Here is an 18448-nt window from a genome sequence, read left to right as displayed (position 1 = left end):
ATTGGTCATTCTGGGCTCCCTAAAATACAGATCATTCTAATGGATATGTCAATAAAATTGGGGGAAAAAAACTAGATGATTACCTTAACAACATGAAATCAAATATGCTAATGCAGAAGAACTATTTCCCTTACACCCTTCACAGCATAAAACATCCCTCTGTCAGTAGACACTTTGACCAACAGTGAATCATTTTTTAGTGCCTCCATTTTCAGGATATAGTTTTAAAATTATGAGCTTTGTTTTGAAAATTCTTTTAGCTACATAACAGAAATTTTGGAACTTATTTAGGACAATAGATAGAGTCAGGATAATTTGAATTTATATATTTCTTTAGATACTTAAAGAGTTGTGTCATGCTGCTGAAGTCACTTTCACTTTGAATCTCAAACTGTCATTTTTTCATCTGAAAAATTAGAATATCACTTCCTTCTCAAGTTTGTTGTGAAGATAAAATGAGTTAATGTTGGAAAAGCATGCTGCAAACCCTTAAGACTATATACAATAAGCTAAAATTAGTATTATTTTAAAAAATCTATGCAGACATGAACAATTTGCTACTTCTCTAAAGCTGCCATTTATTTTAGTTAGTACAGCTACTTCTGAAGCAGGAAGCTTTAGCAAATATTCAGCTCTGCTTTCCCTTGAAGAAACCATTTCAAGATAAGTCTTTAGTTAGGAAAAAAAATTCTGTATTTACATAATGAGATGTACATATATACAAATACATATTTGTGTATGTGTATATTATTTGTATAAGCCTGTCTGCAGTTTAAATTTAAATCCATTTGGGAATTCTTGCTTATTTGTCAATTGACTTCTTGAGTATTTTCTTCAAGATAGAATCACATTTCATTCACTTAACATTTCCTAGAAATTGGCAGAGTATGTATTACACATAAAATAATTGATAAATGTTTATTATTTGATTGATTGAATCCTTAGAAACACAGACAAGGTATTACTTCTCCAGAAATTCTACAAAATTTATGACCTTACAACATCATCACTTCCCAAACTGTTATGCACCTTCTAGATTACTTGAGTGATAAGCCCCATCAAAGATTTCTTCCTTATTCAGAATCCCCATTCTGTATGCACTGAGAGCTGTGGATTGGGATATCAGAAATCTGCCCGTGAAGGCATGGCCAACTGTTGCTTTGACTGTATCCCTTGCCCAGAGGGAGAAATTTCCAACCAGACTGGTGAGTACATACAGAGAAATGCCTCCTCCCTACCTTACAAGATTGTTGGGTACAGAATTGAAATTGACTTCTTAAGGTCATATATATTCTGTGGAAATAAACCACCTGAGGCAAATATGGGGAAACTATTAGAAAAATACCAGAGATGGGGATAAGCAAGCTGGGAGAACAAAGTGGGTAGTGTCAGCACAATATTGAAAATGGAAACTGGGAATTGGGGGGAAATGAATGCCTTTTGTTTACATTTATAACTGTGATGTTTAGAGACAGATTTAAGGAAAAGATAAAAACTCTAACTGGAAAAGAAATAAAAACGATATGCATAATATCAGATTTTTTCACCCAAAGTGAAAAAAGCATTCACATGTGTATATATGAATGTGTGCATATACATGCATGGGTTTGCATGTATATAATCTGCTAAATAGGTAATAAAGCACTTTTTAAACTTGAAAATCCATGTTTTTAATTTTAATTAATATCTTTTTTATATGTCACCAAAAATTATCCATTACATTCTTTCCTCTCAGTGTGTCATGCAATATACCAAGAATAATTTTTTGTTTGTTCATTTGTTTTATCTGAAGTAATTGCGGTTAAGTGACTTGCCCAGAGTCACATAGCTAGGAAGTGTTAAGTATGTGAGATCAGATTTGAACTCAGGTGTGGTGATCTTCTTCTCAAAACACAGCCAGGGGATAAAAGTTCAGATCTTTTATTATCTCCAATATAGCCCGGTTAGCTTAGAGGTCTATCTCTCTGCTTGGTTCCAAGAGCTCTCTCCGAATGTCACCAGATCCAAAGGTTTTGTCCTTCAGCTTCTGCCTCTGCTTTCTTCAGCCTCCAGCCAGCTCCACTCTTCATGTCATTCCGGTGAAATCTGACCAAGAGCCTCTGTCTGTTTCTTTTATACAAGAGGGAGGAATTGTGGGATACGAGAGAGAGGGATTATGGGTTTTCTCCCATAGTGCTCTCTGGCCCTAAGAGCTTCAAGGGAGGTGTGAATTCACAAAGTTACAAGCTCACTTTGTGAAGCTGGCATACTTGTGAACTCCAATGAGTAAAGGTCTAAACACAAGCATTGTACTAATTAGTTCTACTTAGTACCTTGTTTCAAGTTCTGGCCAAAACATCTTCTTGTAAGATTAGATCAACTCTAATTAGTTAGCAATTTGTAAAGATTCCAACACTCAGGTCCTCCTGATTTCAAGTCTGGCGCTCTATCCACTGTATCACCTAGCTGCCATCCCCCCCCCCCGAATAATTTTTAAGGTAAAGGAAAAAGGAAAAAATAAAGTAGAGAAAATCAGTAAAACAAACCAATACAACAACAATAAAAAAAGAAAATATATGCAGTACAATTAATTTTTGGCTCCTTTTGCCTGCCAAAAAACAGTTTGTAGATTTCTTCTCATATCTTTTCATTGGGGCCACATATTTATCCATTGTTATTTTGAAACATATATTCTTTTATTTTATTGGTTGGTTTTTATTGTTTTTTTTTTCTATTCACATTGTGATGACCATTATACACATTCTGTTTTTTCCACTCAGATTACATTGTTCTCTATCCTTTCAGACAAATTTATCCATTCCTCATCATATTCATTACATTCACCATTGCTCAAAAAAAAAAGTTCCATCATATTTATGTGCTGTAATGTTATTAGCTATTTCTGAAATGATAATTATGATCTTTACATGCTACCAAATATAAACAAAGCAAATTATACGCACAGTAATGACAGAATAATCAAAAGGGGGAAATGTTGGAGTTATGAGAGGGATAAGTAAGGCTTCCTGAAAAAAGTGGGAATTTAGTTGGAATCAGAGGGATTGACAGAAGTTAATAGTCAGAACAGAGCCAGAGAGTGTTCCTGGCATGGGGGAAAAGACTCAGAGGTTTTTCCATTTTTATGTTACAATTTCTCTTCTCAGTGATTTGCAACACTCATGCTGTCATTATATTTTGCAATTTGTCTTTTGAGACTGTTAAGTTTTGTTATTCTATATTGTTAGGATGATGCCTGTTATCTATAATAGGATTTTATAAAAGATAGTTTTCATCATTCACCCTTACAAAACCTTGTGTTCCAAATTTCTCTCCCTCCTTCTCCTCTATCCCCCTCCCCAAGAAAGCAAGTAATCCAACATAGTTAAACATGTGCAATTCTACATCATTGTCTTTTCCATCATTTTTTAATAATTCTATTTGTTCTTGACACATTCATTATTTATTTCATTGTCTCAAACTTATTGGTACCTCACTATTTCTTCAATTCCTAAGATGGAATCTATTTTATTATGCTAAAATTATTATTATTATTATTATTACCTTATTGGAATTACTTAACAAACATTTAAGAAATGGATACAATGTGCTACACACTGTGCTAAGCACTGGGGATACAAAAGAAAGTCAAAAAACAACTTCTGCCTAAATAAATTCAGAATGTAATGAGGAAGACAACACATGAAAAACCACTTGAGAGGTAGGAACTTTGAAGTTCGATAGATGAATGGGAAGCAATGAGCTGGCCATCAAGGGAATCTTGTTGGAATGAGAATCTTCATGGAGTTTTCTAAAGTCCACCATCCATTTTCTCTGAGTAACCAAAGAAAGGGGCACCAGGGGAAGAGATACTAAAAAGGCATGAGTTTTAGAGTCAATGAAATCTTGCAAGAAGCTAATAACAAGAACTTCATAAAACCAAGCATTTGGCTTTACACTTGTGATTTTTTAATATATATTCATAATAAGTCTCATTGGGAGCTGCTATTATTAACCCCATCAGTAAGATAATGAAACTGAGGCAAAGAGAATTGAATTGAATTGCCAAAGGTCACAGAGCTTAGGTCAAATTTGATCTTGGGTTTTCCTGATTCTAGACATGCCACTCCATACAGTGGGCCACCTAGCTCATGTAGAATATAATGAATCCTAGGAGTAATCCAAGAGGAAATGTGGATATCTTTAATATTTATGCATTTCACACTTATTTGGACTCATTTAGTTCCTATAGAGAACACTTTTCTTTTTCTTTTTCATTTGTTTTTCCATTTATTTATGTGCTTATGCTCCAGAATTTTAACTTAGTTTTTTGCCTTGCCTGAAATCTTTTGATGGTTCAGATTTTACTTTTCTATTATACATTTTTTCCTCTTTCCAATTATTTTATTGATCACCAAAGATTTGGCCCTCAAAATTGACTCTGGTTCTTTACTCACATGGTGAGTCACTTTTCATTAGTTTAATCTCTTTCCTCAGTGACTTTGGGAAGAAGGAGAACAGAACAGGACTTATCTGGATGACAATTCTCTCTACTTCAATTCTATTGATACAATTCCCAAGTCCCTAGATTGTATAAGTGCTCAGAAATTCACATGCTGATGCAATAACAGAGTTACCTCACTCTCATTTGACTGAATGAGTACTGCTCTGCCTAAAGTAAGGATTCTAATGGTCAGTTACTGCCAAACAGGTGCCATAGTCATAATTTGAATGCAGAGAAGAGTTCTAAGGCTTATAGTTGTAAGAGCTCAAGGAAGTGATCATGAAATGAAATGGAGGATTTTCAAGTGGTTCTGATGAAAAGACCAGAAATGACTAGAGACTAAAGAAAAGTATAATAAAAGGCATGATTATGAGTTGATTGTGTAAGTGAAGAAGTGAAAAAGAGGGACACCTTCATAAAATTAGGAACCATTTCCCAGTTGATAAATGATCAAAGATATGTAAGGCAGTTTTCAAAAAGAAGAAATTAAAGCTATGCACATTCATATTTTTTTTTAAAAAGCATTATATCACTCTTTATGATGCTACTTGAAGAAATGCTACTTGAAACAATAAGGAACTACCTTACACCCATATCAAATGACAAATGTTGCAGTGATTGATGAATGACAGGCACACTAAAGAATTTTTGGTGAAGTAGTTAATCTATCTAAACATTTTAGAGAACATTTTGGAAGTATTCCTACAGAGGAAAAAATATGCATGATTTTTCAAACATTAATATTGCTACTATATCTGCATTCCAAGGAGATAAAAAAATAAAAAGGAAATTTCTGTATAAATATTTTAGAGCAACTCTAATTTTTTGGTTGGTTTTGTTTTGATGGCAATGATACAGAAATTAAACCAATACTCAATATTTGGGAAATGAATGAACAAGTTGTGGCATATGGTTGTGATGGAGTACTATTATGCAACAGAAAATGATAAAAGCAGTGGTTTAAAAAAAAACTACTTGACAAAACTTAAATAAAATAATGAAAAGTAAAGTGAGAAAAATCAGGAGATTATTGTGCCAAGTTATAGTAATGTTAAAATGATAGACAATTATGAAAGATCTGGCCAGTGTAATCAATACAGTGATCCAAAGCAATTTCAAAGGACATGTAATGAAGAATTACTATCAATCTCTAGAGAGAGAAGAGAAGATATCTGAGTGCAAATTGAAGTAAAATTTTTCTCACTTTATTTTTTCTTGTTTTTTTTACACAGTTTCACATAGTTATTGTTATGTTATTTGCCACCTGTCAGTGGCTGCTAGGAATCCAACTAAGACCATCATAACGGATCCCTTCATATGAGAGGATGATGGTGATTCAAGGAGACTGAGAGGAAGTTGCATTGTCTGACCTCTCTCCTCTTCCTTCTGCTTCAAATTTATTTCATTCCCAGTCCACAAGCAACACCTATGTCAGTAAAGCCTGCTTTTCAACTTCTTCAGATGTTATGATCCATAGTTTTGGAGGCTCTCAGAGAATTGACCTGTCCCTTCACTTAGGCATGATCCTTAACAGTGTTTGAAAGAGGGAAAGATTTGGAACTCAAAAAAGAAAAGAATATTAAAATAAATAACTAAATAAATTATTTTTTAAAAAGATGGAGTAAAGTCAGGGATAGGAGTAGAGTTAACTGTCAGATACAGTATATATGAAAGTATATATACATATATATGTGTGTGTATATATATATATGTATATATACACACACACACATATATATATATATATATATATATATGTATATATATATATATATATATATACACTTATATGTATATACAATTGCTGGGTACATTCCAAAGCTTAAGTCTGAGTTCTGTTTTCTATCCTTACTAGTCTGTGGGACCTAGTGGGAGAAGTGATTTTGAGCAAATATTTTAGAAACAAAGGGCCCCTTTATAGTCAAGACTTTCAGATTATTACTGTTTGCCAAGGTTGATGAAATCTGGTTATAATTATATCTTTATCTTTAGATATGGACCAGTGTATCATGTGTCCTGAAAATGAATATTCCAACAAGGAGAAAAACCTTTGTCTGCCAAAGGCGGTGACCTTTCTGGTCTATGAGGAACCACTTGGAATGGTTCTGACCTTCACAGCTCTGGCCTTCTGTGTCTTGACAATTCTGATCATTGGAGTATTTGTGAAGCATGAGGACACCCCCATAGTGAAAGCTAATAATAGAACTCTCAGCTATACCTTACTCCTCTCCCTGAGCCAATGTTTCTTGTCTTCCTTGCTCTTCATTGGTAAGCCTAATTCAATCACATGTCTCCTTCAACAGACAATATTTGGAATCACATTCACAATAGCCATCTCCTCCATTTTGGCTAAAACAATCACAGTAGTTATAGTCTTCAAAGCCATAAGACCAGGGAGCAGAAGCAGAAAATGGATTGGCTCCAAAACACCCATTTCTATTATGCTTATCTGCTCTTTGATCCAAGTGATTCTCTGTGGTATCTGGCTGTTGGTTTCTCCCCCATTCCCAGATGCAGACCCACACTCAGAACCTGAACACATCATCTTACAGTGCAATACAGGTTCTCTCATTGCATTCTATTTTGTCCTGGGCTACATGGGCTTCCTGGCCCTGGTAAGTTTCACTGTGGCTTTTTTGGCCAGAAATCTCCCTGATACCTTTAATGAAACAAAATTTATCACATTCAGCATGCTGGTATTCTGCAGTGTCTGGATCTCCTTTTTGCCCACTTATCAGAGCACTAAGGGGAAATCTATGGTAGTTGTAGAAGTCTTTTCCATCTTGAGCTCTAGTGTTGGATTACTGGGCTGCATCTTCTTTCCCAAATGCTATGTGATCCTTCTGAGGCCACAGTGGAACACCCACGGATGGGTAAATCATAAATCCTATGATAGCAGAAGACATCATTCTGAAGCATTACCTTATGTATCATAGCAATATTATGAGGTACTTGAAAAAATTAAATCAGATTTGATGTTGGATGTATTTTCACATATGAGTTCTAATTATCTCCTCATCTGAGCAAGCCCTTCATGACTCACCACCATACTTTAGCCAATTTCTATGTCAATTTTCTAATGATTATTTTTGGTGGTTAGTTTTATATTCCTTATTTATTTGGACTCATTTAGTTCCTATAGAGAACACTTTTCTTTTTCTTTTTCATTTGTTTTTCCATTTATTTATGTGCTTATGCTCCAGAATTTTAACTTAGTTTTTTGCCTTGCCTGAAATCTTTTGATGGTTCAGATTTTACTTTTCTATTATACATTTTTTCCTCTTTCCAATTATTTTATTGATCACCAAAGATTTGGCCCTCAAAATTGACTCTGGTTCTTTACTCACATGGTGAGTCACTTTTCATTAGTTTAATCTCTTTCCTCAGTGACTTTGGGAAGAAGGAGAACAGAACAGGACTTATCTGGATGACAATTCTCTCTACTTCAATTCTATTGATACAATTCCCAAGTCCCTAGATTGTATAAGTGCTCAGAAATTCACATGCTGATGCAATAACAGAGTTACCTCACTCTCATTTGACTGAATGAGTACTGATCTGCCTAAAGTAAGGATTCTAATGGTCAGTTACTGCCAAACAGGTGCCATAGTCATAATTTGAATGCAGAGAAGAGTTCTAAGGCTTATAGTTGTAAGAGCTCAAGGAAGTGATCATGAAATGAAATGGAGGATTTTCAAGTGGTTCTGATGAAAAGACCAGAAATGACTAGAGACTAAAGAAAAGTATAATAAAAGGCATGATTATGAGTTGATTGTGTAAGTGAAGAAGTGAAAAAGAGGGACACCTTCATAAAATTAGGAACCATTTCCCAATTGATAAATGATCAAAGATATGTAAGGCAGTTTTCAAAAAGAAGAAATTAAAGCTATGCACATTCATATTTTTTTTTAAAAAGCATTATATCACTCTTTATGATGCTACTTGAAGAAATGCTACTTGAAACAATAAGGAACTACCTTACACCCATATCAAATGACAAATGTTGCAGTGATTGATGAATGACAGGCACACTAAAGAATTTTTGGTGAAGTAGTTAATCTATCTAAACATTTTAGAGAACATTTTGGAAGTATTCCTACAGAGGAAAAAATATGCATGATTTTTCAAACATTAATATTGCTACTATATCTGCATTCCAAGGAGATAAAAAAATAAAAAGGAAGTTTCTGTATAAATATTTTAGAGCAACTCTAATTTTTTGGTTGGTTTTGTTTTGATGGCAATGATACAGAAATTAAACCAATACTCAATATTTGGGAAATGAATGAACAAGTTGTGGCATATGGTTGTGATGGAGTACTATTATGCAACAGAAAATGATAAAAGCAGTGGTTTAAAAAAAAAACTACTTGACAAAACTTAAATAAAATAATGAAAAGTAAAGTGAGAAAAATCAGGAGATTATTGTGCCAAGTTATAGTAATGTTAAAATGATAGACAATTATGAAAGATCTGGCCAGTGTAATCAATACAGTGATCCAAAGCAATTTCAAAGGACATGTAATGAAAAATTACTATCAATCTCTAGAGAGAGAAGAGAAGATATCTGAGTGCAAATTGAAGTAAAATTTTTCTCACTTTATTTTTTCTTGTTTTTTTTACACAGTTTCACATAGTTATTGTTATGTTATTTGCCACCTATCAGTGGCTGCTAGGAATCCAACTAAGACCATCATAATGGATCCCTTCATATGAGAGGATGATGGTGATTCAAGGAGACTGAGAGGAATTTCCAATCTTCTACCAATTTCCCTCCTATTTCCCTTGCATCATTTTTCTTATCCTTTCCTCTTCTCTCATTGGACACTGTTAAAACCTGGGTGTTGGCCCTAAAGTCCTCACACTGAAAGTATTGGAATAGCTGCTGTTTAATTTCCTTATCAAAAGTCTTTCTGTACTCCTATTCATTTTCCATTCAACTTAAAATATAATTATTTTAAATTATAGGTCTGATCATGCCACCTATTCACACTCAAAATTCCTTAAAATCCAACATTTCCCTATTACCTGTAGAATCAAATACTTTCTTTGACTTTTAAAAGCCCTTTATGTTTGATCCCTTCCCATCTTTCCAGTGTCTTTGTATTTTTATTCCACCTTTTCTAGTCTTAATCCACTAAAACTGACCTCTATTCTTTTCCATATGAATGATACTCAAAAACAGAAAGTACTTCCCTGAAATTTCTCTATGTCTTGAAATTGTATTGTGAAAGAAGTCAACTTTAGTCCTAGATTATCTTCATCATGGTAAAATGTGGAAAAGCTAACCAGGAAGCTCAGAAAGAAGCTATTTAAAAAAGTATAAGGGGGCAGAGCTATGATGGCAGAGAACAGACACGGCTTTTTGTGATCTCCCCTGACTTTCTTTCAAACCAATAGCAAATTAAGCCTTTGACCTGGTTTTGGAGTAACAGAACCCACGAATATTTAGAGTACAACACATTCTAAAAGAAGATAATTTGAAAGAACTTCAGAACAGATATGCTTCAATCAGGCAAGGGGACAGTCTGCCAAGCCCAGACCACAGCATAGGGAGTCCAGGAAAAGGAGCTGGGGAGGGGAACTAGATAGTTACAGTATCTGCAGACCTGGGAATCTTGTGTAATGCTCTTAGGTTATTCTATTCTGTTTGCAAATGGGTGATTAGCAGATTTTCTGTAAAACACAGAAAAGTGAATACAAAAGGCAGATTAAAAGTCACTGAGCCTGGAAGAATGCAGGACCTGTACAGGATTTCCCAGCACTGGAAGTCAGTGAGGAGAACTGCCCCAGGGTAGAAATAGCTGTCACTCTTTTGCCTTAAAAGCATAACTCAAAGCTTTAAAAAGTGAGCACAAAAGCAAAAAGAACTATGTCCATAGACAGATTTTATGGAGAGAAAGAGAAGAACAGACCTCAAATCTTGAGGTTCCTAAAGATAAATCAACTCCAGATAAAGCTCCCAAAGGGAGGTATGAGCTGGTCCTCATTTCACAAAGCTTTTTGGAAGATTTCAAAAACTATCTTAAAAGAGAGTTACAAGAGAAATGGAATAAAGGAAATGAGATCTTTGCAAGAGGTATGGAAAAGGAAAAACAAAAATTATCTAAAGAAAACGCCTTAATAATAAGTATGATATAATGGGCAATCCATATAACTCCCTACAAAATAAATTTTGATGAAATGGAAAGAGCACATAACTTTTTACAAAATAGATATGAAAAAACAATTCATTCAAAAACAAAATTAGTGAAATGGAAAAAGGCAATGAACAAAACCACTTGTTTAAAAATTCAATTGGTCAAATGCAAAAGGAGCTAAAAAAGGTAACTGAAGAAAATAATACAATAAAAATTAGAATTGAAGAAATGGAAATTAATGGCTCAATAAGACTTCAATAATCAGTCAAACAAAACAAAACAAAACAAAAAACCCTGAAAAAATAGAAAAACATGAAATACCTCCATTGAAAACCAACTAGTCTGGATAATATAAGTAGGAGAGACAATTTAAGGAATATTGGACTTGCTGAAAATCATGATGAAAAAAAGAGCTTAGACATTTTCTTTCAGGAAATCATCAAGGAAAACTGCCCTATAGGCATGGTCCTTAACAGTGTTTGAAAGAGGGAAAGATTTGGAACTCAAAAAAGAAAAGAATATTAAAATAAATAACTAAATAAATTATTTTTTAAAAAGATGGAGTAAAGTCAGGGATAGGAGTAGAGTTAGCTGTCAGATACAGTATATATGAAAGTATATATACATATATATGTGTGTTGTGTGTGTATATATATATATATATTATATATATATATATAGATAGATAGATAGATAGATAGATTGTTGGAATCCTTACTAACTGTTAACGAATTAGAGTTGATCTAATCTTACAAGAAGATGTTTTGGGCAGAACCTGAAACAAGGTACTAAGTAGAACTAATTAATACAAGGCTTGTGTCCACACCTTTACTCATTGGAGTTCAATGAGTTCACACCTCCCTTGAAGTTCTTTGGGCCAGAGAGCACTATGGGAGAAAACCCATAATCCCTCTCTCTCGTATCCCACAATTCCTCCCTCTTGTATAAAAGAAACAGACACAGAGCACTTTGGGGATTTTCACGGAATGGCATGAAGACTGGAGCTGGCTAGAGGCTGAAGAAATCAGAGGCAGAGCAGAGGCTGAAGGACCAGACCTTTGGATTTGGTGACATTCGGAGAGAGCTCTTGGAACCAAGCAGAGAGATAGGCCTCTAAGCTAACCGGGCTATATTGGGATAATAAAAGATCTGAACTTTTATCACCTGGCTGTATTTTGAGAAGAAAAAGCTCACCACATTTTGGCGCCCTGAACGTGGGACAAACAGACCCCTCAGTGGATTTCAGTGGAAAAGCTCCGATCCTGATTCAAGTGGAAAAGCCTCTGATCCTGATCCAGTGGAAAAGACTTCAACCCAGAAATTAGGGTGAGTGCAACAAAGAAATTTTGTTAGAAGAGTTAAAGTAGAATTTCAGCTAAGATGGGACAGATATTTAGAAAACAGCCTGTTTCTGTTCAAGGAAAATGTTTAGAGAGCATTGTCAAAGTTATGGAAAGCCAAGGTTTAATTATAAGTTTACAGCAAATCACTGAACTTTTACAAACTGTAAAGGACATATGTCCTTGTCTCTCTTGATAAGGAATTAGATCTAATGAATGGAAATTAGTTGGAGAGGATCTTTGTCAATTCTATGATAAAAATGGGCCTAACTCAATAATTAATACATATAATGTAATACAATTGGCTATAAGAAGTTATTTAAGTGATAGAATGATGAAAAGGAAAGTACAGGAGGAAAAAGTGCGAACTTTACTAGGTGAAAAGGAGGATGAATCAGATGAGAATGGAGTTAATTACAATTCTGAGTATGATACTTCACAGCAGGAGGAATTAGGTGATTCCACATCTCATGACCCTCCCCCCGCAATTAACCCTTCATGGGTGGAACAAGGGGGAGGGAGAGAGACAGAAACACAGTCAGCTTCTCCTGTAAAGCAGAATTTGACAAGATTAGAAAAAGCATTAATTAAAGCAAAAAATGAAGGAGAAGATATATCTGATTTTATAAATGCATATCCTGTGATTGAAGAGCTCAACTCCTCAGGTCAAAAAGAGAGAAAATACACTCCTTTTAATTTGGGAAAAATTAAAGATTTGAAAAAGGGTTGCACTCTTTATGGGGCTACATCATCTTATGTGAAGATGTTACTGGATAATTTGTCTAATGAAATCCTAACCCCGAATGACTGGAAATCCATAACGAAAACTTGTCTAGAACCGGGACAAAATTTATTGTGGCTTTCGGAGTTTCATGAATTATGTAGGATTCAAGCCCAACGCAATAGGCAAAAAGGAGCTGTTGTACAAATCACTTTTGACCAATTAGCTGGTGAAGGTCAGTATGCAGAGAGTTCAGAACAGATTTATTATCCCATAACAGTCTATGAGCAAATTTCTAAGGCTGCCATAAAAGCTTGGAATTCTCTCCCTGGACAGAAAGATGGAAATAATGCTTTCACAAAAATAGAGCAAGGTCCCAATGAACCTTTTGCAGATTTTGTGGGACGTTTACAAACAGCTGTAATAAGAACCATTGGAGACAATGCAGCAACAGAAATAATGACTAGACATTTGGCTAAGGAAAATGCCAATGAGATTTGCAAGAGAATTATATGGGGGCTAGACAAAAATGCTCCTTTAAAAGAAATCATAAGACTCTGTGCCACAGTGGACATAAATGCTTATTATGCCCAAACTATGATGAACATGGAAAGACAAGGTCCTTCTTGGCAGAGGAATTCTAGAGAAACTCGTCGATGTTTTCAGTGCAGAAAAATTGGACATTTGAGAGCTCAATGTAGAAATGGAGATAGAGCGAGAAGACAGGGTGAGAGAAAACCCAAAACTCCATGTCCAAAATGTAACCGAGGCTTTCACTGGGCCTCTAAATGTATATTGACCCAGAAGAATGAGAGGCAGGGCCCAGCTCTAAAGTATCAATCAAAGGACAGGTGGGGCATGATAGCAGCTGAGGTTACACCCAGAGAGACTTTAGAAATTCAGAACTCTGATGTCATCAACCAACAGAAAAGCAATCAGGATTACAGTTGGGAAGAATACAGGCCTTTTAAGACAACAAGACAATATCCAATGCAAACAGCTCCAATGTAATTACCAGATGATGAGGAGAAATCCCAAATTTGGTAAATAGAAGGGAATTAGATTAACTGCTTGGGAAGAGGATCTGCTTATATTTCCACTGATGAAGAAAGAATCAGATGGCTGACAATGAGACTGTCAAAAGGACTCTTAAAATCTTCAGAAATCTTTGAATTTCCTAACACAAGATGAAACTGTTTTAGTTCTTGAAAAACCAGCAAGAATCATTGGGTTCCCTGAGATGAAAAATTGTTGATGAGACCTTTTGCAGTACTTCAGAGCTTACAGGAATTATTAGATTCCTGGCACATGAACTAATGGACAATGGAATCCTATTGGACTGTTTCTAGGACTTATGGACATGTGTAAATTTTCAGGATGATTCATGTTATTTGTTACATTACTACTAGCCTGTGTTATATTGCTATGTGCTTATGTAAATTATGTATAATGCCTCCCATATTGATGGATTTATGTATACCATATATATCTGTTACAAAGTTCTGGCCCATATTGATGGCTTTATGTGTACCCCCTCAGAAACCCCCTATGTTTTAAAACAAAAGAAAGGGGGAGATGTTGGAATCCTTACTAACTGTTAACGAATTAGAGTTGATCTAATCTTACAAGAAGATGTTTTGGGCAGAACCTGAAACAAGGTACTAAGTAGAACTAATTAATACAAGGCTTGTGTCCACACCTTTACTCATTGGAGTTCAATGAGTTCACACCTCCCTTGAAGTTCTTTGGGCCAGAGAGCACTATGGGAGAAAACCCATAATCCCTCTCTCTCGTATCCCACAATTCCTCCCTCTTGTATAAAAGAAACAGACACAGAGCACTTTGGGGGATTTTCACCGGAATGGCATGAAGACTGGAGCTGGCTAGAGGCTGAAGAAATCAGAGGCAGAGCAGAGGCTGAAGGACCAGACCTTTGGATTTGGTGACATTCGGAGAGAGCTCTTGGAACCAAGCAGAGAGATAGGCCTCTAAGCTAACCGGGCTATATTGGGATAATAAAAGATCTGAACTTTTATCACCTGGCTGCGTTTTGAGAAGAAAAAGCTCACCACAATAGATATATACTTATATGTATATACAATTGCTGGGTACATTCCAAAGCTTAAGTCTGAGTTCTGTTTTCTATCCTTACTAGTCTGTGGGACCTAGTGGGAGAAGGGCTTCTGGCGTAGCTCCACTGAAGTCCGTCAAAAGTGTTCTCAGCAGCAGAGTCGTTTCTCTCGAGTCTAGCGCGATCAGCCAGCCAAGAGGAAAAAAGGTGTATTCTGGAATGGCTGTCTCGCCTTATATCTGAACCTTCTGAGAGAATGGGATTATGGGTTTTCTCCCATAGTGCTCTCTGGCCAAAGAGCTTTAAGGTGTGGACTTTGAGTAAAGGTGGGAACACAAGCCTTGTCTTGATTAGTTCTACTTAGTACCTTGTTTCAGGTTCTGGCCAAAACAACTTCTTGTAAGATTAGATCAACTCTAATTACTTAGCAGTTAGTAAGGATTCCAACATCTCCCCCTTTCTTTTGTTTTAAAACATAGGGGGTTTCTGAGGGGGTACACATAAATCCATCAATATGGGCCAGAACTTTGTAACAGATATACATGGCATACATAAATCCATCAATATGGGAGGCATTATACATAATTTACATGAGCACATAGCAATATAACACAGGCTAGTAGTAATGTAACAAATAACAAGAATCAATCTGAAAATTTACACATGTCCATAAGTCCTAGAAACAGTCCAATAGGATTCCATTGTCCATTAGTTCATGTGCCAGGAATCTAATAATTCTTATGAGCACAATCAGCAACAGAACCACCCGATATTTCTTGGGTCTTCTCCTTTGTTTCAAGGGTCTGCTCCATCTTTCTGCGATGGACAAGGCGAATGCGGCTCGTAGGCACCCATCTGATTCCTTCTCCACCTGTAGAGATGCAAGCAAATCCTCTCCCCCAAGCAGTTAGCCTATCTGGTCCCTTCCATTCACCACTTTCTGGGTCTCTCCACATCACCTGGCGATTATCTAAAGATAGTGGAGCTGCTCGCACTGGACACTGCTCTTCTGGTGGGTTATAAAACCTGTCTGCTGGAGCCAGTGCATCTTTATCAAAGATTAAAAAATTAATGGTATAGAGAACTAAATTTAGAAGTTCTCTAGGGTTACCCGTGGCTCCTCCTTTCTTTTGTTTTTGGAGGAGTGTCTTAATGTCTCTGTTTCTTCTTTCTACTATTGCTTGACCTTGAGGATTGAAGGGTATGCCAGTAGTGTGTAGAATCTTATACTGTGCACAAAAGTGTTCAAAATGTTTGGAGGTATATGCCGGTCCATTATCTGTTTTTATTTCTTGTGGCACACCCATAATTGCGAATGCTTGAATGAGGAATTCAGTGACCACTCGGGCTGTCTCTTTTGCTGCTGGTATGGCAAAAGTGAATCCTGAAAAGGTGTCTACCACAACGTGGATAAAAGACAGAAGACCAAAAGATTTATAATGAGTCACATCCATTTGCCAGATTTCATTGGGTTTCAAACCACGAGGGTTCTTCCCTGGAGGCAGTGTAGGAGCGTGGAAGGGAAGGCAAGCTGTACAGCTTTTCACTATGCTCCTAGCTTCTTCTTTTGTAATCCCAAACTGTAAACGCAAAGCTCGAGCAGCCTGATGGTATTTAGAATGGGATTCCTGAGCCTCCTGAAATAAAGGCGTACTGGCCAACATAGTTAAAAGGCTATCTGCCTTGAATTTCCATCAAAAATAGGACCTGGAAGTCCACTATGTGAATGGACATGCAGGATATAAATCTTTCCTGGATGCTTTCTCACTTGCTCTTGAAGTTCCTTAAAGAGCTGATATATATTAGAAGCTGCAAATTTTATTTGGGCTGTGGCAATTCTTTGTACCACACCTACTGAATAGGCTGAATCAGATATTATATTTATGTCGCCTGGGTAATAAGTGAGAGCTAGCATGATCGCATATAATTCGTTCTGCTGAGTGGACTGAAAAGGAGTTCTGACTACTCTTTTTACGGTTAGATCATGAGAGTATACAGCACAAATATTTTGTTTAGCTGCGTCTGTAAAGATGGTTGGTCCTTCAAGAGGAACCTTAGAAACCTTCTCCTCAAAAATCCATTGCCAATTATGCAGTAGTCTGGTTATCTTTAATGGAGATCCATGTGCAAAATTTGGAGCCATGGCCAATAAAATCTGCCACTCTGGGATGGTTTCACAGCATACATTAATTTGTGCATTTGTATAGAAGGTATATATCTTGTCAGGTCTTGTTCCAGATAATTGTACTGCTCGCTTAATGGCCTTTAATAGAATTCTAGCCACAAGCACTGGGTAAGGCGTAAGGCTTTGTTCTGGTTGTGCTGGGAGGTTCACCCACTCTATCACACTGTCTCCTTGATGAAGGACTGCTGTGGGTGCTTCTTTTGTAGCAAAAACTGATATTTCCAAGGGTTTTTGAGTTACTCTCTCAACTACATTGGATAAAGCCAGTTCAACTTCTCTCAAGGTCTCTTGAGCTTCTTTTGTAAGCCGGCGTGGTGAATTTAAAGCAGTGTCTCCCCTTAAAATGTCATATAGGGGTTGCAATTGATTGGTAGTTAAACCTAATACTGGAAGCATCCATTGGATATCTCCTATTAATTTTTGGAAATCATTTAAGGTGTTCAACCTCTCTGTTCTTAAAGACAGTTTTTGTAGTGTAAGTGCCTTAGGATATATTTCATATCCTAAATATTGAAAAGGAGCATGTCTTTGAATTTTTTCTGTAGCGATATGAAGTTTGTAGTATCTTAGTGTTTCTATGGTTTTTTGTAGACATGCTTCTAGAATTTGTTCCTCCGGTGCACATCCCAAAATATCATCCATATAATGTAATAGCATAACTTTTGGAAATGCTTTTCTTATTGGAGCAAGAGCAGCAGCAACATACATTTGACACATAGTGGGGCTGTTCTTCATACCCTGTGGCAAAACCGTCCATTCATATCTTTTATAAGGCTCAGCTAAATTGACACTGGGCACCGAAAAGGCAAATCTCTTCATATCCTCCTTATCCAGAGGAATGGAATAGAAACAATCCTTGATGTCTATAACCCAAAGAGGCCATTCTCTAGGAAGCTGAGTAGGAGATGGAAGTCCAGGCTGAAGAGTTCCCATAGTTTCCATCTGTTCGTTCACTTTTCTTAAATCAGTGAGCATCCTCCATTTTCCCGATTTCTTTTTTACAACGAACACTGGTGAATTCCAAGGACTTAGAGAAGGTTGTAAATGCCCTTGTTCAAGCTGCTCCTGTACTATATCTAATAAGGCCTGAATTTTATCGCTACTTAAGGGCCACTGTTCTATCCACACTGGTGTATCAGTTTTCCATTGGATAGGAATAGGTGAAAGTGTTGGCAGGCCTTCAACAGCAGCCCTGCTTAAAAAACCGAAGTACTCATTTTTAACCCCAATTGTTGTAAAACGTCTCTTCCCCACAGATTGATGGGGATTTTTTCAACTATAAAAGGAGTAAAAACTCCTGTTTTGCCTTCAAAAGTCCATCTCATAGGGGCAGCACTAACTTCAGCTGCTATTGATCTTCCTACTCCAGACATATAGGTATCTGCTTTAATCTTTGGCCAGTGACTGGGCCAACTGGCACCTCTAATAACTGTACGATCCGCACCTGTGTCTACCAATCCTTCCAATGGTAGGCCATTTATATAGATAGTGAGCATAGGTCGGTCAGCCGT

The 18448-nt window shown here is 36.3% G+C and overlaps 1 protein-coding gene across 1 annotated transcript in view; it reads left to right on the top strand.

The window, feature by feature from the left end:
• LOC127557653 (vomeronasal type-2 receptor 26-like) overlaps positions 1-18448 on the top strand; it is a 149600-nt gene that overhangs the window by 102223 nt on the left and 28929 nt on the right. Inside the window, exons 6-7 of the mRNA XM_051990963.1 lie at positions 1082-1205; positions 6473-7353. Coding sequence (XP_051846923.1) covers positions 1082-1205; positions 6473-7353 — 1005 coding nt within the window. The remainder of the gene's footprint in view (positions 1-1081; positions 1206-6472; positions 7354-18448) is intronic.

The sequence above is a fragment of the Antechinus flavipes genome, chromosome 3 (genome assembly GCF_016432865.1).
Source record: "Antechinus flavipes isolate AdamAnt ecotype Samford, QLD, Australia chromosome 3, AdamAnt_v2, whole genome shotgun sequence".
Taxonomy (NCBI): domain Eukaryota; kingdom Metazoa; phylum Chordata; class Mammalia; order Dasyuromorphia; family Dasyuridae; genus Antechinus; species Antechinus flavipes.
The sequence above is the reverse complement of the archived record's forward strand: the minus strand, read 5'-3'. Positions and strand labels throughout refer to the sequence as shown.